Here is a 24184-nt window from a genome sequence, read left to right as displayed (position 1 = left end):
GCTGTCAATGTCTGAAAGGAAAGTTAAAGCGCACCATTAACAAGCACTGAAGAGGGAGACCGTGTTGCTTGAAGGGAGGCAGTTTCCTGGTCTTGTGGTTTTCCCATGTCCTATGTCAGTTTTCAATTGTTTTAGGGACATAGACCTTCTCTCCACAGCTGGCCTCTTGGATCCTCGAGGAGGCAGCACACGACAGCAGGATAAGCACTAGATCCAAGTCAGAAAAGCTGTGGTCCTGCACATCTCAACGGTCTCTGGCTGGGCCTCAGCCTCATCACCTGCAAATCTGGGGTTCAGGTCGGATAGACTTTAATGTTCTTTTGAGCACTAATGTTCCACGCATACATCTAATTTCATAAATTACTAACTTGTTTCATGACCTTGGATGGCTCACCTCACCTCCATGCATGGATAAAATAGGACTGTTAATAGTTATTGTAAATATTTCACTGGATGGCTCTGAAAACCAAGACAAAAAATACCATGTAAAAAGGGGCCTTGAAAATACTGAAGTATTACAGTGTCTACAGAATAAAAAAAGCAGGACAAGATATTAGTGTATACCCTAGAAACTAGCTGTATTAAATGAGTTAGCAATATGCCCTTTGTGACAACTCTTGGCACAGAGTAGATGCCCAATGACCATAAGCTATTATTGATATCACCTTGCTGATATTTCATGAGTGAAGAAGATTATGCTCCTCCAAACTATACACAGAGAAGGTATTCAAAAATGCAGTCACCAAGAAAATAACAACATGTCTTTGTTCCAAATAGTTTATTGCAAAAGTCGTTTCCCTAAAGTCTTTGCTTCTAGGTCGTGTCTCATATGTGCAATGATATGTTCAAGCAGGACTCCTCTTATCTTGAGAAAACTGGTATCTACATTCCAATCTGAAAGCCCACAGTTAAAGTAGGACGAACAGTCTCGTGGCCCTTGGCTGGCCAAACCATCTCCAGACAATGAAAGAGGTTGGAGAGGCCAAAGGGATGGGACTTCAAGAGTGGATTTCTTTGGGCAGAGTTACACTGAGTTTCATGGGTGAGACCCAAACCTCAAATGAGCAAGTGTTCTCAATCAGGAATGATTGGCAATATCTGGAGACCTACTTGGTTGTCACAATTCGGTGTGGGATGCAGAGCCTACTGGAGTCTAATGGGTAGAGGCCAGGGATGCTGTTAAACAGCATACAGTGCCTGAGACCGACCCCTGCAACAAAGATTTCTCCAGCCAAATATTTCACTAGTGTCAAGACTGAGAAACTCTGCCCAATGCTTGGGGAACACCGTAGGCTGGTGTCTGACATGTATCTAAAATACCTAAGGGGTGAGAAAATGGCTGTTTGCTCTGATAGAGAGCACTGCAAAAGAACCATGTATCTAGTTGAATGGATAAAGGATGCCTGCATATGCCCTATAGACCAGACATGGACCAAGGAAAGAAGAGCCCACCTGGGATTATTTTAGAAGCTGTCCAAGACACTCAGCCAGAGGGGTGAGGTGATGCCACCAGAAAGGCACTGGAGTGCACCCCACATGTGTAGGCGGAGGAAGGGACCACCAGGAGAGATGCACCTGTCACAGGATCACTATGATGACAGCTCAGAGTGTAAGAGGGTCCCTGAAGAATGCACAGAAGTGCTCCACGAGGGAAACATTAGCTTTAACACTGGTCAGGCCCCATGACAGGCTCAGGGCAGCTGTGAAGGTTATAGTAAAGCAGGACCCCTTACCTCTCCTTCTCCTGACCCCTGGCCTCTCTCCAAGCTGTACCAAACATAAATGGGCCAGAAACTACAGTTAGCATGCTAGAAGGAGGGTGTCTGAAGTATAAGAAGGGAAATACAAGAGCAGTCGAGCAGACCCCCCTTCCCATGGCAGATAGTTAGCCCGCAAATGGCCCATGCCAGTGGAGAGGAGAAGACTTAACTTTAAATGAAGTATTGATATAGACATTTTAATTACTAAAATGATATGTGTTGAGGACTAAAAATGACTAGATACTTGCTTATTTTTAGCTAATAGAGCATTATTATTATCTCCGCCTAAAACATTCATCTGAAGGGCAGAAATAAAAAACAAGCTCCAAGAAAGGGTTTAAACAGGTGAAGAGGGAAAACAAAGTTGGTTTGGGATCACAGTCCAGCTCCCCCCACATGGAAGGCACTTGTGCTTTCATCCCGTTTAGTCCGTATCAGGTGAGGCACTTCGTGTGTTCACAACACGGAAGATGCACAGGCAGAGAACAAAGGACCACAAGCAATCACATCAATCTTTAAAGACCAAAGTTTGAAGGCCGCAAGATGAGCTGTGCATTCTACGAGAAGCCATCAAATAGAAGTAAGGCATACAATGCACTCTATAAGTGCACCATGGCACTCTGTAAAACCTCCCTTTCTGCCAAGGTCACAGAAGGAAAACCAACTGAAACAGACATGAGTTTAGCAGTGACACAGGGATGATGCACGCTCCATTACCTGTCGGGGCCGTGGTGTCGGCCTTCTTGCCCTCTCGGGTCCCCTTCTGGGCCCACACCTGGACCGTGTACTCCACGCCCGGCCTCAGGCCCGTCAGCACGGTGCTGCTCTGCTCCTTCCCCACCGGCACCTCCCCGGTGTCTCCATCGGCGGACGTGTAGCGCACCATGTACCTGTCGATGACGGCCTGTACCGGGTCCCAGGAGACGGTGGCCGTGTTCTCTGTCACCCGGTTGGTCACCAGGTTTTGGGGGCTGTCAATGTCTTTAAGAGAGATGAAAGAAATGTAACATTTACCAACTCTCTGGTTCCAGAGAGGCCAGCACATACACAGACAAAATGATGATTTCAACAAATTTCAGAATCTGTTATGTGCCAGTGATTGGGATAACTTAAGGGTTTAATTAAGCAAGTGGTCTGAAATTCCAAGAATGAGCTAATAGCATGTAAGGAGACGTAGGGTTTTCAGACAAAGCCAAAACAGTCTCAGCTCTATAAACTTTACCCACAAGTAGACTCTGGATTTTAAAAAAATTGGTCTTCATATACAAATTTCTCCATTACCCTGGGTTTATATAATACACTCTTTGAGTTCTGATTCCCTGTACCTGAAAGCAATTATACTTCAGTAAATCTCTGCAGTGGCTCTAATATTTTATTTGGGAATAAAAATATCCTGAAAGTAGGAGCTGTTAGTTCTTTCCATATAAAACATTATGCCTACAGCCAGAGCACCAGAAGACTTCAACTGATGGTCTTTGAGGTCTGGGCTGATAAAAAAAAAAATAATCCTACTTGGGTAGGAATCTGTCTGGGTTTCAATACAGTTAAACTGGGTTGGAATCTGGGCACCGTTTCTTAGTTGCTGACTTTGGACAGACTCCAAATTTAAGTCTCCGTCTCCTCATCTCCACAAAGAAGGAAATACCAGTACCTACCTCACAGGTTATGACAAATCACAGATGAGATATTCACATGGAAAAATGCTTGAATATAAGCTCTTTGTTATTACAAGTGTCATTCGAGGCACAAAATTCCCCCCTTTCTCCTTGAAATGTGAACCTCTGAGTCAGAAATCCAAGTAGTTGGGTACATGATTAGCAATGCCTTTATGATCCTGTTTCAAAAACCACTTCCTCAAAATGGCTGAGCTTTCCGTAACAGCAAGTGCATCTCAAGCCCGTGCCCCATTGCTCGACACGCATGGCCAGGCCAGCTGGACGGAGCACACAGCCAAGGAGACAACTTGCCTTGAGGAGCACAGACATACAAGGGGGAGTTTCGTTCTGGGATTCTGAGCTGGCTTTGATGCTGCAGCCCCATCATTCATGACTCCCCTCTGTCCACCACCAACACCACTTAAGATTGTTAAAAGACTTGCATATTAAAAATAAGACACAACCAGCCCATCCTATCCTTACACATTACGCCTTATGCTGCTCCCACCGCTAACACACTCCAGTGCCCCCCCCCCCCCCCCAGCAGCTGAGGTGCTAACTCACACCACCGCCACCTGAGAGCGGGGAAGATTCTTCTCTATTCCAACTTCCACCATCTTAAAAAGACTGACCCACAGGCCTCCCTTTCACAACACTCAAAATCCCAGAAAACAGAAAGCCTTGTGTAATAGAAACCAGGAGTTGGCAATTTACAACGCATGGGCCAAATCTGACCCACTGTCTATTTTTATAAAGTTTCATTGAACACAGTCATACCAGTTCATTTACATACTTCCCATGGCTGTTTTCACATTTCAATGGCGGAGCTGAATAGTTGTATCAGAGCCGGCATGGTCCCCAAAGCTGAAAACATGGACTATCTGGCCCCTCACAGAAAGTCTGCTAGTTTAAACAAATCTAGATCTCACCCTCCTTACTGGCAACTTCTCCTTCCCCTGGAGGAGATAAGGCCCACCTGGACCCAGGAGGCTACATGCCATTAAACACTTCAAAGGCTAGGGGCACCTGGGTGGCTCAGTCCATTCAGCATACGATTCTTGGTTTCAGCTCAGTTCATGATCCCACAATTCATAGGTCCGCCCCCCCCCAGCCCCCACCGCTGCCAGCACAGAGCCTGCTTGGGATTCTCTCTCTCCCTCTCTCTGCCCCTCCTTCACTCACGCTGTCTCTGTCTCTCTCAAAATAAACTTTAAACAAACAAACCAACAAATAAATAAATGAAAAAATAACCAAAAACTTCAAGGGCTGTTTGCTGATTAGCATTTGCTATGGACTGAATATTTGTGCTCCCCTCCAACTCCCAGGTTGAAGCCCTAACCACCAATTTGCTGGTATTCGGAGGTAATTAGGTTTAGGTGAGGTCGTGGGGGTGGGTTCCCTATGGTGGCATCAGTGCCTCACAAGAAGAGACCTGAGTTTCTTCTCTCTGCCCTATAAAGGTGTAGGAAGAAGGTAGCCATTTACTAGCCAAGAAGAGGGTTCTCACCAGGAACTGAATCAGCCAGTGCCCAGATCATGGAGCTTTCCAGGCTCCAAGATTGTGAGAAAGAAGCCTCTTTTGTTTAAGCCCCCCAGTCTATGATATTCTGTTATAGCAGCCGGAGCAGACTAAGACACGTTCTAAGAAATAATCACTACTACCGCTCACGTAGCCCTTGCTATATGTCGGGCACTTACATGAATTCACTCATGCAACCCTCACAACAACTCTTTGATGTAAATACTCATATGCCCCATTTTACAGACAAGAATGTGAGGAACAGAGGTCAGCTGACTTGCCCAAAGTCCCTCAGCTACTAAATGGCAGAGCTGGGATTAAAACTTGGACAGTCGAGCTTCTGAATCCACATTCCTAACTAATTAATGGCTTCTCTGGGCACCTCTGTACTAAGTGACTGTCCAGAACAGAGCCCAGTGAATAAGTAAATCCTTTTCTAGGATTCCTGTCAAGTGTCTGCAACCTCAAGCAGCCTCCAGGATTAGACTGCTCTGGACTCGGGGACAGTACCAGCAGAGGGTTTAAACACAAAGCGGGTGTGGGATACGCTCCCCTGCAGCCTCAGGACATCTGCAAACCCAAGCTGGGCCGAAGGCGGGCTATATTTCACAGATGGGTGAAATATAGGGACCCGTATGGTTTCTGAAAGCTTAAAGGCAGAATTGGTACATTCGGTGACTGTTGACTCAGGATGCAAACCATTTCCATGGTCTGAAAGAGAGCTCCAGATTATAAGCAAAGTGCCTGTACAGCCACTGCAAACTTAGATAAGCATTCAAATTCACTGTCAGCCAAATGTTTTGAGTTTCAACGTCCAAAAAAATGAAAATTAGGAAGTGTTACTCTTCTCTGAGAGAGTTGCATATGGAATTCTAACCCAAATAAGTATGACCTTCTGTGTAACGTAAAAAGGCTGGTCTCTTTTGTTTGAAAAGGGGAGAAATCATAATTGTGAAATTTGAAATTGCTCTTGCAACCCCCTTCCCCACCCCTGCAAGCAAAAGAGCTGATGCTAGGTGGGCATCGGACTCCTGATTCAAAAATCAGCCTCCTCCCTGCTGTGAGGAAATCTATTTAGCCTCCCGTTCCTCTGTTACCTGTGAGGGCCTTGGTGTCGGCCTTCTTGCTCTCCTGGCTGCCCCTCTCGGCCCACACGTAGACTCTGTACGCCTCTCCCGGCTTCAGGCCCGTCAGGACGGTGCTGCTCTGCTCCCTGGGCACCGCCATGTCCCTGGTGTCCCCATCAGCAGAGGTGTAGCGCACCACGTACTTGTCTACGACAGCCCGGACTGGGGTCCAGGAGACTACCGCTGTGTCTTCTGTCACTCGGTCGGTGACCACGTTGGTTGGGCTATCGATTTCTTCATAAAAATATACGAGAAAGAAAAATTAGAGAAGACGTTTGGCTGGCCAAAATCACAGGTGCTTCAAGATCTAGTTCATCCAGGTGACCGAGTTCCGTGGTCCATACAATGCAAGAGGGTCTCTCCATCATCTGTGACAGGTAGACAGCTGGCCTCTACTTGAACTGCAGGCTGAGAAAGGGCTCCCTGATGGACAAAACAATCCCTTCCATTTTGAGACCAATGAGCACGTTAGACAAGACTCCTGCAAACGTAGTCACACGAAATGGAACTCCTTCAAGAGACATATGGAATACACCTAATGCTTCTTCTGGGAGACCCTCAAGCAGGTGTTCAAGAATAGTAACCATTCTCCTTCCTAACTCTCCTCAAGTCAAAACAGCTTCACCTCTCCAATGTCTGTATTTGTAGGTTATTAACTTTTGTACCATTATATCATATCATGCCATACCATATAATATCATATTATACTTTCAAATTACAGTTTCTAGACCTGGCACTTACATCTGGACATGCTTTCTTTCCCTTGATCAAAGAAAAATCCCCAAAACTCAGTCCATTCATTCAACAATTCACTGACCATCCGTTTCATGCCAGGGAATATAATGGCACTCAGGAGTCACCAATGAATAAAACAATCAGAAATCCCTGCCTATGCAAGGTTGATGTTCTAGAAGGACGAACCAAGAACAACATGCCCCTCCATGTCCTAGACACTGTTCCCTCAATAACATATCTTCAGCCCACAGCCTCAGAAAATCTCTACGCTTTTCAACACGTGTCCCTGCTGACCCAGGGGTTGTCAACATTGGGCACCTCCTCAGTATCACCTGCAGAGAGCTCATTTCAAGTCTCAGATATGCGCTGACATCTCTGCTGAAAAAACAAATAAGCAAGACTCCGCAGGTAATTCTGATGCACAGCCAAGGCTGAGAATCCCACATTGAGCCACATCTTCCCCATTTAAGATGCATATAAAATACATCTCCAATGTTTATTCTTGTTATATTTCACCTTATGGACTTCATTTATAATTTAGTCTTTCACTCAACATGCTGATTTTCCTTTCTAGCTTATCATTTACAAACCTAATAGGTAAGCATCTGAGTGCAGCATCCGTTCAAGGTCACTGATAAGGGCGCTGCACAGAACAAAGCTGACATTTGGTGCCAAGACCCCTCCCCACCTGCGGATCTATACCCTTTTGGGTAAAGACACACGAAACAGGTTCCTCCTCTCAGAAATTTAAGCAGCTTTCCTTCCTCCCCATCCTGCCCTGGTTCTCTTGGCCAAGGGTCCTCCAGCAGAGAAGTTCCGACTCTACAAAGCTGCATTTTTTTCACATCAACTAGGATCACTTTTCTTGAGCACAATGGCAGTGTCTTCTTTGTGTGCAAGGAAATGAAATATGTTCTGTTACCAGAGACAGTGCATATTTAATAAACCAACTGTCATCAATTAAGTGTATACTAAATGTAAGATGCTTTTCACACATTACCCTATCAAACCTCATACTAACAACTCAAGGTTGTATCAGATTCCCCATGTACTAATTTCGAACATTAATAATGGTTACCATTTTTAGAGCACTAACCATACATACCAGGCTCAGAGAGGTTAGATAACTTAGCCAAGGTCACTCAGCTAGTAAATGATAGTCACACATTCTACAAACATTCCCTGAGTGCCTAGCTGGAGCTGGGAATTCAGTTTAACTCAGTTATTCATTTTCTATTTTTTTAATTTTTTGTAATGCTTATTTATTTTTTGAGAGAGACAGAGCACGAGCAGGGGAGGGCCAGAGAGAGACAGAGACACGGAGCTGTCAGCACAGAGCCAGACAAGGGGCTCGAACCCACAAACCTTGAGATCATGACCTGAGCCAAAGTCGGATGCTTAACTGACTGAGCCACCCAGGCGCCCCGGTTTAACTCAGTTATAAATTAAAGTGAGCCTGCCTGGAGCCTGCTTCGGATTCTGTGTCCCCTGTCTCTCCGCCCCTCCCCTGCTCACACTCTGTCTCTCAAAAATAAATAAACATTAAAAAAATTTTTTTTAAGTGTGCCCCTCCCCCACCAAAAGCTTGGTCAACGTGCTAACCCTCCGTACCTCAGCATGTGACCTTACTTTGAAATAGCGTCTTTCTAGAGATAATCAGGTCAAAATGAGGTCATTAGAGTGAGCCTAATCCAGTATGACTGGTGTCCTTATGAAAGGGGGAGTTTGGACACACACACACACACACACACACACACACACACAGGGAAGATGATATGAAGAAGCCCACCATGTGCCTAGAACGCCGCATCTATAAGTCACAGATTGACAAGGATTGCCAACAAACAACTGAAGCTAGAGGGGTGAGGAAGGACTCTCCCCTACAGCTTTCCAAGAGAGAGCGGAGTCCTGCAGGCACCTTGATCTCAGACTTCATAGCCTCCACAGCAGGGAGACAATAAATTTCTATTGTTTTAAACCACCCGGTCTTTGGTATTTTGCTACGGCGGCCCTAGGATACGAATACCGTTGACCCCTGAACAATGCAGGAATCAGGCACCTCAATTCTCTTCTGCTCAGTCAAAAATCCACGTGTAACTTTTGACTCACGAAAAACTTAATAGCCTGCTGTTGACCAGAAGCCTTACTGATAACACGAACATTCAAGTAACACATATTTTGTATGTTGTATCATATACTGTATTCTTCCAATGATACCTACTTTCCCTTAATTTTTTCAGGATTTCTAGGCTATATTTCTAAACTTTGTCTGAGTTTTTCCAAAGTGTCACGAATCTCAAAAAACTTTTCCAGTATATTTATTGAAAAAAAGCTGCACATAAGTGGACTGGTGCAGTTCAAATCCATGTTAAGGGCCAACTGTCTAAGCAATGAACAGAATAAAGACTCTCTGCTATGGAACTTACATTTTCCTCAAGGAGACAGACGATAAACAAGATGTGATAGTATTAGGAAGCCCAATGAGGCAAGATATAGGGTTAGAAGATGCCGAGCAAAAGCGGTTTGTGAGTTTAGACAGGGAGGTCAGGAAAGAGCCATCTCACTGGGAAGGTAACATTTGAACAAAGACCTAAACGAAATGAGGCAGCAGGCACGTACTGTCTGGGCACCTCATTCCACACAGAAGGAGCAAGTCCAAAGGCCCTGCTCCACATAGCCAGGGAAAAGCAACAGGACAGAGTCAGTGAGGAGCTGAGTGGCTGGAGGTGAGTCCAGGGAGGTAAGGGGCGAGTGGACCGTGGATGGCGTCCAAGGCCACTATAATGACTGTGGCTTTTGCACTGAATGAGGTAAGAAGCCCCTGGGGGTTTTGCACAGAAGAATGGCATGATCTGACCTAAATTATCAAAGGGTCCCTCTGGCTGCCAGAGAGAGTACAGGCTATAGTAGGTCAAGAGTAGAGGTCACCTGGGAGGCTGTCCCAACTGTGCGAGAGAAGACAGTAATGTGAACCAGTGTGGCAGGGATGAAGTCACGAGAAAGGCTGCACTCGGGAGATTTCAAATGTAAACCTGTCAGAATCTGCCGATGGGGCTGATGTGGGATACAAATCCACCCTTCCATCCATCCATGTTGATTTGAGACCCGAGCGATTTGTAGAATGGGGTGACCATTTACAGAGATGGACAGATCTGAGGGAGGGCAGGGTTTTCAGGAGAGGGTGGGGAGAATGGGACCAGGAATCTGCACCTGGACACTTTAAGTGGGAGAGCCCAGCTGTGAACCACTCCTATCTGCCGAAGACCCTGCCTGATACCACTGTGTCTCAGCAGCACTATCATCAGCCTTTTCTCATGGAAATAATCACAATAAATAAATAGCATCAAGTGTGATCTGAAAGGTTCCTGCCATCTGAATCCATACGCAGCAGGGGACTGGAGCTTGCAGTGACAGCTGGAAACAGTCTCCTACGGTTCCTCTTGGGAGACTGGCTGGGCAGACGTCACGGCAGAGGGCGGTGAAGTCAGGAGCAGACAGTGACAGGGTCTTGTCCCGGGCCTCTGCAGACTTGAGCAGGTTCTAAGAGGATGCTCAAGGGAAAGTGAGCACAAGAGAGAGAACTCGGTCCCCACCCTGGTCCCCCTTTTCTGTGCAAAGCATGATTCTGCACATGACAGGGAAGAAATGAAAAGAGCCTCCGAAGGTGACCCCTCCATCTGGGAAAATCTTGGTAGGTCGACCTTTCACTTGCATGTGTTAGAATAACGGGGAGCCCCACTTTGGGGTTGCCTGGGTGGCTTAGTCAGTTAGGCATCCGACTTCGGCTCAGGTCATGATCTCACAGTTTGTGAGTTCGAGCTCCAAGTCGGGCTCTGTGCTGACAGCACAGAGCCTGGAGCCTGCTTGGGATTCTGTGTCTCCCTCCCTCTGCCCCTCCCCTGCTTGTGCTCTCTCTCTCAAAAATAAACATAAAAAGTTTAATAAAAAATAAAAATAAAAATAAAAATAAAAATGGGGAGCCCCACTCCAGAAGATCTAATCTACAAAACTGAGTATACAGAAGAAGCTAATTAAGAGCTCTAGGCTCAGCAGGAAAGTTTATTCCACTTGGGGTAGGGCATGGCGTGCTCAGTCTCTGCTCAAACACCGACCTCACATGTCCCTGCTCCAGCCCACGGCAACGGGCATTAGCACTGACTCAGGAATGAGGACATTTAGAATGGAAAGTGAGGACGGGGGAAAAGAGCTAGGACACCCTGACAGTCCTGCCTCTTAAAGTCCCTGGTCCTCATCCTCTCCAAAGTGACCCACATCTGCACAACTCAAGGTCCCAGCAGTGCCTCCCACCACCCCTCCCTGCCCCAGACCAGTGCTTGGCCCCAGAGATGCGGGACCCAGGACACAGGCCTATGCTTTGGGGGGTCAGGGCTGCCTTGTGCGTAGCCCTCTCAAGAGCCACCATGCCCATGTGAGTGTAACCAGCCTGGTGCATCTGGTTCCCTCAACAGTCCCGGAGCACTCAAGGAGTGGAGAAGAGCCAGGAAACGCATCTTGACTGTGAAGAGTACGAAGGTGGGAAAGAAAAGCAGAATCCTCCCGTGCCAGGGTCAGAGATGTAGCCCAGAGAGGAGATGTGACTTCTCCAAGGTCATGAAGCCAGCTAAGAAGACTGGCCAGCCTCGAACTCAGGACTCTGCCCTTTCTCTCGATCCCCTAACAACACCCTGAGTCAGAAGGAGGGGCTTCATGGGGCTGCTCCTCTATATGATAAATCTAAGGATGGGAACCAGATGCCACGACACAGAAGCAGGAGGACAGCCCTGGTGTTGGGACCCCGATGGGAGGCCACACTCCTGCTCCAGCTTAGCAGTACCAAAGCCTCCCTCTCTGCCAAGAAGGGATGTGAGGATCATAAGCAGTTTTTTCATGGAACAAAGTCCTCCAGCAGCTGCAGACGCTGGCTGAGTCATAGATGAGTCATGGTGGGAGCCTCAGTGAGGAGACTGGCTCTCCCACCCAGCCCCCAACTCCCTGCCCACCTACTGGATGCTAGCAGCCCTGATGGGACCTTTCTCAGGGTCGTGCAAGGTCAGAGAGATTTAAGACAAGACTGGGTAGACAGACTTTTAAGTTGCATGTGTTAGAATAAAGAGGAGCCCCACTCCAGAAGATCTAATCTACAAAACTAAGTATACAGAAGCAGCTAATTAAGAGCTCTAGGCACAGCAGGAAAGTTTATTCCACTTTATAATGAGATTCACCACCGGTTTGGGTAGGACATGGCTGTCCTCAGTCTGTGCTGGAACACCAACCTCATGTGTCCCTGCCCAGCCCATGGCCACAGGCATTAGGAACAGCTTTTTCCATTCACAATGGCTACTTCTGAATCATCCCTTTGGCATAGTGGAAAATGGCACTGCCAGAATCTAAAATCTATGGGCATATGAGCTTGGGGGCAAAGATGGGGGAAAGGGCCTACGCCCCTAGTTTGATAGTGAGTTCCTGGAAGGTGAGGCTTTCCTCCCGACTACCGTGGCCATGCGTCCCAGGATCTTGTTTTCTCAAGCCTCCCCTACTGCCTTCACTGTGGCAATAAAATTATTCCACAAGCATTACTTGTAGAGAATGTGCCACAGATGAATTCCTTTTCCTGCTCTCCTCTAGCTTTGCTTCTGGAAAGGTGGTGATTTGACCTCAAGCAAACCTAAGTTCAAATGCCATTCACTGGTTCACCCTGACTCTCCTAAATTCTGTAGTCTTCCATTTTCTCGCCTGTAAAATGGGAATAATAATGTTTACAATGCTATTATAAGGACTAAAGGTAATGTTTATCAAACCCTGCAGCACCTAGAATAACAGTGGGTATTCAAATGACAAAAATCATTATTTTTCAGCCACCGGGTGTGCATGGGTGGCTGTGTGAGGCAGGAGCTCTGAATGTTGGCAGGAGTTCATCTTGAAACATGAAGGAATTTAAGAAGGCAAGTTTTAGGGCTGGGCCATTTCAAACAGAGCAGTGTGTTTGGAAAGCAGTAAAAAGTGAACAAGATCCTCAGTGAAGCAAAATTGTTATTTCATAGCATCATCAAAGGGAAAAGTTCGAAGAAAACTGTTAACACGTGAATATGCCAGGCTGTATGTTCCACTGCACGTGGCAGCTTGTGAAATTACAACAAAGCAAGCAGTCCTTTGTTCCGTACCCACCATTGCAAAACGCATGCATCGGAGAAGTTATTAAGACTCATAATGATGTGAAAAAGAGGGACTTTAAACTTATTTAGTCTAACCTTTCATTTGACAGATGGAGAAACTGAGGACAAAGGGACAGCATCGCCTCCCAGTTAGTGGCCTGCTCGTCTTGTCACGTGACGTGAGGTGGCTGTGGAGGGTCCGGCAGAGAAGTCAGGGACACTCGCCGCTGAAGATGCTGGCCTGGCTGGTGTCTGCTACTCTGAAGTTGACCTGCTTCTGAAGCCTGGCCTTTGTGGGAGACGCTTCAGTGCACTCTGAGTGTCTTAACAGGGTGAGGATTTTCAATTGACCCCTTCCCTTTCGTGGATTAGTTCCACCGAGTGACTTGTTAAATGGAAAATACCTGAACTGTGTCATTTCCTCCCTGCGCACGGCTATGCTGTTCTTACATTCCAGGGTCTTCTTCTAGCTCATGAAATGCAAAACATTTTTTTCCCCTTAAATTAATGAACAGTCTAGCCAGGTTTGAGAGTGTTTCCTGACCTCAGACATTATTGCCTCTTTTTTTTTTTTTATGTTCATAGGGCACATGACACACATTTATTTGCTATCCAATAAAATATCCCATCCTGCGTTTAGAATATAATTGACAATAAAAACACTTCTTGAGTGTTCACATTCTAGTTGGGATAATATACTTGAAAGGTTAACCATCAATTCAAGGCCATGTGTGATTAAATGCTCCAAAAACTCAGAGGCAAAAATGGCTGCTATTTAATGTGGTCCTACAAGGCCTCAGTGGAGAGGCTAAGGTTGGAGCTGGGTCTGGAAGGATGAGTGATCTTATTGCTATGAGTCCCTGAAGGGCAAGGACCAGGACTTTCCAGCTGTGGAAGTATCTAAAGGGACCACGTCTCTAGTGCCCAGCTCTACTCTGCAATTCGTGTTTGTTGAATCAACTGATGGCTTGTATCAATTGAATTCCCCACTGAATTAATGGATAGCTAGAGATAACCGTGGAGGGCTTCCTAGGCTGGGGTAACTACATGAACAAATCCATCATGATGTAGAGATAAGCTTTCTGTGTTAAGAAACCCCAAGAACAGTCCAGCAGCAAGAAGGCTTCCCGTTCAGAAGTGGTAAGAACAACGACCCAGTTTGGTTGGGTCCCTTGAGGCCAAGATAGAAGGGTTTCTGCATTATCCTAAGGCAATGAGGAGTCACAGAAAGTTTTCTAGTTAGGAGGTAAAAAGTATAAGGATTAACCAGAAACAATGGGTGAAAAGGTGAAAGTGGGATGCCCTTTAGTTTTGTGTCCACCCAAGAGGAACCCATCCTGGGTTCAAATCCCAGCTCTGTCATTTCTTGGCTGGGCGATCCTACACTTAGCTTCTCAGCTCTTGTGGTTTTTCATATGTGACTTAGAAACAATAATAGGACCTACCACATGGCCACAGGGAGAACTAAATGAGACAATTTTCCAGAAGTAATTGTTAGTATAATGCCTGATGCATCGTGGGCTCTCAAGTAATTCAGAGCTGACAAGAAAGCCCCTGGAAACAAGGACCTCCTTGCCATTTCCCAGCCCCTACAAGTTTTCCACAAGTCCACCATTCGGGCCAGCTCCACAGTCTGTACTGTGTAGTTCATAAATTAGGTTCTATCTTCTCCTTCACAACTGGCCGACTAGAACTTTCACACTACTGATATGCAATCTGTTAGGCAACCGAAATAGCGAACTCAATTCTTGCACCATCTCACCAGCCCGACCAGCTCCTGCCAGGACTGCACTGAAAAGAACTAAAACACTTTTCAGGGAAGTCTCAGAATTCAAAAATCCCTTCTTGGCCAGCTTCAAGGATCAGCCTTCCCCAAGTGGCATTAGACTCCAGCTCACCGGTTCCCAACGTGGGCTGGCAGAACCACAGCTTTGCAGGAAACGCACCATTTCATATGGACTCAAGCCTCAGCTAAAAACTGAAAATTACGTGGACTATCTTGCATGTATGACTACAAGGATTGCAAATTCTTTTATGATTAATAAATCACAAACTTAGTGTCAAATGTTACTGATTTATAACGTTTGTCATTATCTGTTATCTCGATCCACAGATGCTAAATATACCACTACTCCCATGTGAGGGCCTTTAACATCTTTTGACATTTTTAAAAATATTTTTTAATGCTTATTTTTGAGAGAGAGAGAGAGAGAGCAGGGGAGGGACAGAGAGAGAGGGAGACACAGAATCCGAAGCAGGATCCAGGCTCAGAGCCCGATGAAGGGCTTGAACCCACAAACTGCGAGGTCATGACCTGAGCCAAAGTCAGACGCTTAACCGACTGAGCCACCCAGGCGCCCTTCTTTCGACATTTTAAAGCAGAGTGCGTGAGTGTGATCATCAGGAAAAAACACAGGAATGACAAGAAAAAAATTTTAGAACAACTTTCTTCGGTAATACAGAGTCGTGTGTCTAAGTCCAAGATAATGAATAAAATAACCCAGTGATTAAAGCTAATGAAATAAGCAGAAAGGTGTCAGAAATGGCCTTTCCCCTGGACTCCAAGATCCTGGGGGAGATTTTCAACAGTAAGAAACATTTCAAATAGAAGTGTTTACTTCCCTTCCCCTGCCCCACAAAATAGATGTCAGTACACAAAGAGACTCTCTCTACATCCCAGGGTTTTTATCCGGGGAGGAGTCAGCCAAGAAAAACATCAGGAAGAAAACCTGAGAAATGTTCACAGTGCCTCCAAATAGCTCCTACCTGTGCGGCCGTTCAGGAGAATCGGCTTGCCCTCCAGTTCTCCTTTCATGGGGATGACAGTGATCCTATACTCTGTTCCGGGCTGTAGACCTGCAAACAAGCAGCCAGTGCGCGATGAGTTCCGGCTCCAGAACCTCGCCCCCAGCCCTGCTCTCCCCCAGGGTCTCTCTTGTGAGGGAGCTGAGGGGCTATGCTCCTCACCTGAAGGCTAATCTAAGGCAGAGAAAGGGCGGCAGGACCAGTGGGATACGAGGCGTCGTCGAAAGGCTTATGGGGGAGCAGGGGGCCAGAGCGGATGAGGGCCTGATGGAGCTCCTTCCTTGGGCCACCAAGCACAGATCTCCCAGTTTTATTTACAGCCCGAGTGTTTTTCTGCCCCCAGCAATCCTTTTCCCTCAAAAGTTTCTTTTCTAATTAGCCTCATTGTATTCCATTATTTTCTTCTTTGCTCTGCCTTTTGCTGTTGTTGTTGCTTGTTATTTCTCTGTAGCAGCAAATCCGAATGACTGTTGTTCACAGCACCGGCACCGATATCCAGACTGAGGCAAAGTGCAGACAAATAGTGGCACGTGTGATACACACCCACTGTTCTCCGCTCTACAAATGCTGGGAACCTCAAAGATGTCCTTTCAAGATGCAACTCACAGAGCGGACAGCAGAATGAGGCCCCAGAGGAGAACTGAACCACAGAGCTAAGAAGCCTCAGGGCCCCCTCCACTGCATAGGCCACTTCCAAGGGTATTCACACGGGTATTCATGATTGTGTATTATTTTCCCTAAAGAGAGCCCTGAGAATTCTATAAGCTTCAGGAGCCACAAAACATGATCCAGCCCTGAAGGTCCCATTTCCTTAGCAACCATAAGATTTTCAGCACTCAGCAGATTCACTTGGTCAGTTGGGACAGGACATCCCCACCCAGGCCTCCCAGTATGACTCCCCATGCACCATGCCAAACAACCCAGTCTCTCTCTCTCATTCTCTCTCTCTCTCTCTCTCTCTCTCTCTCTCACACACACACACACACACACACACACACAGAGCTCTTCCAAAAGGAACATCTGTGCCACTATATCCACCCTGAAACACAGGCAGTTTTCAAGAGCACATCGGGCCTATGATCTGTTGACCAGGTGCTCTGAGATTCCAGTCAGCTCTGGGATGCTGGAGCACAGTCTGCAGGCCTACAGAATGGGCTCACATCTTGTAGTTTCCAGGGTCAGAGTTCAAGTGATTCCTAGGGCCCCAGGACCCTCTGTGCACACTGTCCCCACCTTGGCATCCATGGCGAACATCTCACATGCCCAGGGTTGGCTCTTACCAGTGATGTCATATCGGCTCTTGGGGTCACCACTCCTGGGCACGGTGACCTCAGCCACCTCCTGCCCTGTCAGAGGGCCATACTGAAGCTTGTAGTAGTCCACCTCGGTCGGGGGGTTCTCCCACTCCACATCCAGGGAGCTCTCAGTCTCCTCTGTCACCCACGCGGTGCCAAGCACAGCCGGATCTAGGGCAGGGGTCAAGGAAGGCAGGAGAAAGCAGTGAAGAGCAGAGGTCCAGCAGGTCTGTAACAGGCCATTGGCTCCCAGGTCAGTGCCCTTTCTTGACACGTTGAGAACGTGCTTCAGCCCAGGACACAGTCCTTAACAGGTGTCTCAAGACTACCAAAGTAGCAAATAAACTATTGGTCCTCACATTATCCATGGAGGGAAGACTATCTTCTGGGAAAGCCTCCTGTCTCCCATCCCTTTCCATCAGATGCCAGGCTGCCCCCCTGCCCAAGCTGCTGTGGGCCAAGTCCTGGGCCACACCTCTCCAACCAGCCATCCAAACCTCCAGAACCTCCAGATCTCGGATCCAACCAGTCATCCAAACCACCAGGCCCTGGGGGCAGACTGCTCTGAATGAAACACCCCCTTTAGCAGAAGTGACTCAAGAATCACAGAAGGGTCCCTCAAAGACTGTACCCCAGCATGAGGCACTCAGGCCCTCCCATGTAAAGTGTGGGAAACGCGTTTGAAATTTTAAAATTTTCTCGTCCTCTGTCTCCCAAATTATAGCTCCTTCCTCACCTCTCAGATTCTCCTATGAGGACTAACGCTAAGCCAAACTATATAGTAGTTTGGTGAACTTTAACTTGGTCCTTCTGAGGATCCTTCTTGCACTTTCTACCACAGTTTAGACCTGGCACCCTCAGCTGCCCAACCTGTCCAGCCTGCAAAGGAGAGTTATTGGGCCCATTTGTTCACAGCAAGTATTAATGGCTCAATGTTTCCCCCCTCCCCTAAGAAAACAATGGAATTATAATGATGAATACAAAAGAATGGATTCCTGGTGTGGCTCCAAGGGAAGAACTTTTGAGTGGTGGCTGGGGAGGGGACCCATTCTCTGGGAGCACTTTGCATTCCAAAGGCTGTATCCCAGGTGGATGTGGTCTGACCTGAAGTCTGGAACAGGGAAGACAAGCCCCTAGACTCCCCAGCCTTGCCCTTCTCCTCGGTCACATGCCCACCTTCACCACCTTGGCAGTGCTCCCACCTAGGCCTACTGACCACTTGTCGAGGACATGGGACAGAGAATCTGTGCATCAGGAAGGGGGTGAACATGGTGTTCTCAAGGTCCCTCAGCTCTGAATGTTCCTGTTTCACTGTTATGAACAAAGAAGCTCACAGAACCTTTTCTCTGAAGAATTTCTTCCCACCTACTGGCTTCTACCTGCCAGCCTCCAGGCTCTTCCTTCGAAGGTGGGAATTCCTTGAGGGAACAGGTCAAGACGTGAGTAATGGAAGTGACTCAAGAATCACAGAAGGGTCCTACTCAGCTCACAAATGAAAAAGCGGAGACTTAATGAAAATATTCAAGATTATTTTGGGGATAAGTATCTCTCGGACTGAGGCTCCCCTGAGGAGCAAATAAGAATGGGTTTAATATGAATCAGATTAGACAGAAAGACAAGCTTCGCACTTACAAGATTTTACAAGTCCCTAGAGCAGAAGCCAAGAGGGGTTACTAAGACTTTCAGAACAGATGTCTCTCCTCTTCATTGGGAAGCTTGGGGCACTGGCCTGTCTGAAGGCGGAGGCAGCCACAGACAAAAACGGGAGAAAGAGAAAAGCAGCCCAGCAGTGGGGGGCTGGCCTGGTTCTCACTGGGTTGGCTTGGGTGTGCTCCCATTGAACATAAATGGTTGCACAGAACATCAACATCAGACAAGCCACTGTGTGGCCATGACAGATCAAGACAAAACAGGACCATTCTGTGATTGTGTCTGAACACAGACAAAAATGTGAACAATGGTCCAAACCACAAAAACGACTAAATATTCTCTCTCCTGATATGAGTGACTACCCTTTCTTTATTGATGATGGCTTTAGCCTCCCTCTAGTCTGTTCTTCCTAGATAAGGTTCACTAAGTTACCATAGAATTAACTCCCCTTCCCAACAGCATGCAAGCCAAAACAAACCCCTGCTGGCTTTGACTTCCCCCAAATCACCTAAATACAAGTCCCAATTGTATCCCAGTCCTTTCTAAAGCTCTTACAGAGATGCTCACAGCCGCTGCAGTGAGCTGTCCCACCCCCAACAGTCAATAAACCCAACCTGCTCAACTCCAGAAGTATTCCAAGGGGTCTATGGCTGGAGGGGGGGTGACAAAAGCAATTGCAAATTGTGCTCCCAGGAGGACAGGTCCTTCATGGCCTTTTCCAACATAGAGCCATCCCTATCTCCACCGCCAAACAGGATAGGCAACTGAAATGTTTCTGCAGAGACATGTGCCCCAAACCCCATCCATCCAGGTCTTCCTGGATCTTTCCCCAGGAGTTTAGCAAAGGGTGGAGGCAGATGATTTTTATTAGCATCCAAAACACTACGCCTGGTACATAGTAGATGTTCAGTAAAACATGATGAGTGCATATATGGATCAGACTCACTCAAATAACAGGTTTCTCCAAGTCCTTGAAGATCTAAGAACTTTCACAAGAAAACAAGAAATTCTAAATAGTAAGCAGTGATGTCTGTCCTTCCAAACACTGTGATAACATTAGGTGGTGTGCTGGAACCTCTGTCCCTCCAGATCCATCCTCTATCCTCCTGTCTCCCAGATTATGACCTCTATGAATTGTGTTAGTCAGATTCTCTTGCCCTCTGGATTCTAGTTAAGTTCAGCCAGTGAGTCACCAGGAGATCAGAGGGCAGGATAGAGAGTTCAGGCAACTGTTCTCCTCCCCTTCCCTCCCTCCCTTCCTTCTCCTTCCCTCCAGGTGGACTGCCTGCATCTCTACCCAAAGCACCTCCTCAGGCAGCCCTCTCCCACAGCTCTTTTTGGGTTCCAGTACCAACCTCCATCCCTGACCCTTCAGAATGAGGCGGTCCCCACTGATGCCAGGCCTATGGTGTTTCGCCAGCCAAATCCTACCCAAGCCTCTTCGCTAGCTGTCTTCAATTACACTGTTTGTTCTCTATCTTTCCTGCTAAGATAAATCTGATGCAGGGGGCTTCAGCAAATCTTCACCCATCCCAGCTTGAACTTGCTGAATGGCTTCAAAGGCTCAACAAGGGCTTGGGTGTGCAGATGTGCTCCTTGGCTGCTTGTGTGTGGTACAGGGCAATCAGACCTTACTATTCTCAGGGGGGCAGAGAAGTGCCCTTGAGCCCCAACCCAGCAGGCTCTATCACTGACTTGGAGGAGCAGAGAGAGGGGAGCAAGAACTGCGATTTTTCTCCAGAAACTAGGATTGCAGCAGCTATGCTTTTTAACCCCAAATCAGGGCAATGTTCTGAGTAGTTGAAGGGTATTTGCAAGGATGATGGAAGAAAGCATTTAAAATGGGGCCTTTCCTGGGAAACCTGGCCGCTTCCTCACCCGTGGTGGCAAGCAGATGCTGTGGGCGGCTGGAAACCTCCTTCTTCACGTTGCGCAGGGTAACCATGTACTTGGTGCCAGGCAGCAAACCAAGGATCTCATAGCTGTGCTGCTCCTTCGGCACTTGGATCTGCTTCCCAGAGAGCTCCTCTCCCAGGGGGTAGTAGCTGAGGAGGTAGTGGTCCACCTCGCTGGCCGGCTCCCAGCTCACCAGCAGGGAATCCTCCGTGCTCTTGAGCAGCTGCAGGCCCTGGGGGGCCACCACTGTATGCAGAACAGGAACAGGTGTGCAGAGGGTGAAGCAAGCGAGGGGAGGGAGAATGCATAGCCAGTGTGTATTCACTGAGCACCTACTATACACTGAACACCGTGGTGGCAGGCATGAGAGCACAAAGAAGCCGTGCTGAGCACCCCTCTGGACACCCCTCCCCACACACCCGCCGGAAGTTACGTGAGGGGGAGTTCACCCTGATCCGGTCATCAGCAGACACACACAGACACACAGACACACACACACACACACACACACACACACACAGCACCATCAGATCACCTAAGATCAGTGGTCCCGCAACCTAGAACTTATTAATGCCCACCCCAGGGCCCCACCCCAGGCCTGCCGAATCAGACACGCAGGCCGAGCCAGCAATCTGTGTTTAATAAGCCCTCTGGGGGCTCTGGCGTGCGTGGGCTGGACGTCGAGTTCCCCCCCCCCCCCGGAGCACCAAGTGTAACAGGGTCTGAGGGTGCCCGCCCCCAGCAGGGAAAGGAGAGAGTCAGGCGTCGGCGCTCTCACCCTGGGCGCAGTCCGGGCCGCTGAAGCCCTCCTCGCAGTAACACTCGCCCGTGTCGCAGAAGCCGTGGCCGCTGCAGTCGCCGGGGCAGCGGCGCTCGCTGCAGTCCTCGGACGTGAAGTCCTCGTGGCACCGGCACGCGCCGCGCACGCACACGCCGTGGCCGCTGCAGTTCTCGGGGCAGGCGGGGTAGGCGCAGTCGACGCCCACGTAGGGCGCGTCGCACTCGCAGCGGCCGTCCACGCAGCGCCCGTGGCCGCTGCACGCCCCGGGGCAGGCGGGCCGCTCGCATGCGGCGCCCTCCCAGCCCTGCTCGCAGCGGCAGCCGCAGGTCTCGGGGGAGAAGGTCCCGTGGCCGCTGCAGTGGCCGTTGGCACCTGCCGGCGAGAGGAAGGTAGGCTGGAGGGGGTGCGGGCCGGCGAGCGGGCCTCTCCCTTCCCTGGAGCTCCGGTAAGAGCGGGCTGGTGGGCCCTGGGCACTGTCTTTGAAGGAGGGCAGGGCCCCTGCAGAAGACTGGGGTCCGCCCTTTCCGCCCCCTCTCCCCCCCGACCGGCCGGACTCTGACCTGTGACATTCACAAACTGTGCCCTCCTTTTATGCCCCAAAGCCACGGGAAGTCCCCTTCCCCTGCCCTTCTCATCCAAGTGCTCAGGTGAATTCGGGTTCCCTCTGCTCTAAACGGCAGTAATTACTTAGGACGTTTAAGAATGGAGGTGCGTTCACGTCCCCAGCCTGCGCGTCCTCGCGCCAGCGCAGAAGCTCGTCTTGTCTTGGCTGGAGGTTGCTGGACCTAGCAAGGCCGGGTCCTTGGGAGATGAGCCCAAACTGAATCCTGGCAAAGGGGGCCTCCAGAAGCTACAAACCGGCCGCGTCTCACTACGGGGGTGAGGGGCGGGAGAAGGGATCACCCAGGCTCCCCTCTCTGACCCCAGGCAGCAAGAGGCAGTTGGAGGCCCTGGCCCTTCAACAGCCCGGCTCCTGCTGCTCAGAACACCCTCTCTCCTTCCTAGAAACTTTGGACGTGCAGGCTCCTCGGCGGCAATCCCGTGCTGTTTCATTCACGGCAGTGTCCCTGGTGCCTAGTTCTGTGTCTGGTACACAGGAGGCGCTCTCAACGGTAGCACTTCCTCCAGCCTGAACAGGTACGCCAACATACCACTGGATACTCGGATCAGCTTTCGTAATTATCATCTATGGGCCAGGGAACTTATGTACGGCATCTAGAGTCCTCAGAACTAGACTAGTGGATAGAGTTTTCCTAACTGGGCAGTTTAGAAAACTTCAGGAACTGACCCAGAGTCACACAACTAAAAAGCAGCGAAACCCATCTGTACCCAGTCCTATCTAGCTCCAAGGCTGACTGTCCTTCCTGTCTTTCCCACTGCTTCCCCTTCCAGTAGAGATTGGATCCACAGGTCAAACAGCACCCAGAAGTGTAAACTCAGGAGTCCAGACTCCCTTTCAGGGTTGCCGGTCCCTCAGCACCTGGGTAGCTCAGTTGGTTAAGGGAGCGACTTTGGCTCGGGTCATAATCTCACAGTTCGTGGGTTCAAGCCCCTCGTCAGGCTCTGTGCTGGCAGCTCGGAGCCTGGAGCCTGCTTCGGATGCTGGGTCTCCCTCTCTCTCTGCCCCTCCCCCGCTCACACTCTGTCTCTCAGAAATGAATAAACGTTAAAGATTTTTTCTACAAAGAGTTGCTGGTCCCTCTCTACTGAGGCTCGCAGATGCTTCCTGGAGCTAGTGTCGAAGATGAGACCCCCACCCCACCCTTAGAAAACCCAGAGGGAGGTGGGAGCACACCAGACTCCCACAGGACACCTGGCATGTGGAAGGCGCCCGTTAGTTGTTTGTTGAATGAATACCAGATGGTAAAAGCTCACCGGCAACTCCTCGGCAGCAGCGCTGAACATCACACCGCTCCTTCACCTCTGCCATCTCTTCCTCCAGCTTCTTCACTCGGGCCAGGAGGGCTTGGACGCTACCTGCCAGCTCACAGTCCTTCTGTGGCGTCTGCAGGCGGATGTTGTGCCTGAAGATGATGTTCTGTTCCTCGGCCTCCCCTGAGGCCAGGAGTGAGGCCCCATCGTCACTAAGGGGCTGGGGGTCAGTCTCGACCTGGACCAGAGCGGACTTGGGCACATCAATCTTATAGGTGTGGCTGACAGTAACCTGTGGCTCCTTGTCCCTGCAGCCCTGAGGCTCGAGGGTGGCCGGGGCTGAGGCCACCAAAAGCACAGAGCCAAAGAGGAGCCCCAGGGGGAAGCAGAACATCCCCCGGAGACCCATCCTTGGGGAGACAGGGAGCAGATCCTCTCGGCGACCTGTATCCAGAAAAGATGCAAACGAAAGCCATGAAGATTTGCTGGTGGAAATTGCCCTTCATAGTGGATTCGAAGAGTCCACAGGAAGCTGAGAACCCAGCAGAACTACATCCTGTATCTCCTGAGGATCCAAACTAAATTTTGTGTTCTTTCTCCTGCTTCCTGTCTTTGCTTACACCGTTCACTCCCTGGGAGACCCTCCTCTTCACCTCTAAGTCAATACTCACCTGACGGATAGTGACAAGGAAAACAATTGCGACCAGGCTTTGATCTCCCCATCCCTGATCTAAACCACACACCGAGTAATACCCTCCCCATTAACACCACCTACAGAACAGCCGCACCTAGAGAGCATGCTGTGTGCCAGGCGCTGTCCTAAATGTTCTGCGTTGATTACCTTATTCGAGCCTCACAACAATGCTTCGCGGAATATACTATTACTACCCCATTTTGCAGATACAGAAACTGAGACTCAGCTCCCTAAAGTGACTTG

At 48.8% G+C, this 24184-nt stretch overlaps 1 protein-coding gene across 1 annotated transcript in view; it reads right to left on the bottom strand.

The window, feature by feature from the left end:
- TNN (tenascin N) overlaps positions 1-23812 on the bottom strand; it is a 45570-nt gene extending 21758 nt beyond the window's left edge. The window contains exons 1-7 of the mRNA XM_049635322.1: positions 23251-23812; positions 21373-21747; positions 20577-20840; positions 17034-17219; positions 15715-15804; positions 6032-6295; positions 2455-2741 (exon numbers count right to left, since the gene is read on the bottom strand). Of these exons, the coding sequence (XP_049491279.1) occupies positions 2455-2741; positions 6032-6295; positions 15715-15804; positions 17034-17219; positions 20577-20840; positions 21373-21747; positions 23251-23656 (1872 nt within the window). The 5' untranslated portion in view covers positions 23657-23812. The remainder of the gene's footprint in view (positions 1-2454; positions 2742-6031; positions 6296-15714; positions 15805-17033; positions 17220-20576; positions 20841-21372; positions 21748-23250) is intronic.
- Positions 23813-24184: the final 372 nt, after the last annotated feature.

The sequence above is a fragment of the Panthera uncia genome, chromosome F1 (genome assembly GCF_023721935.1).
Source record: "Panthera uncia isolate 11264 chromosome F1, Puncia_PCG_1.0, whole genome shotgun sequence".
Classification (NCBI taxonomy): Eukaryota; Metazoa; Chordata; class Mammalia; order Carnivora; family Felidae; genus Panthera; species Panthera uncia.
Note: the sequence above shows the minus strand (reverse complement) of the source record. Positions and strands in the feature narration are given on the sequence as shown.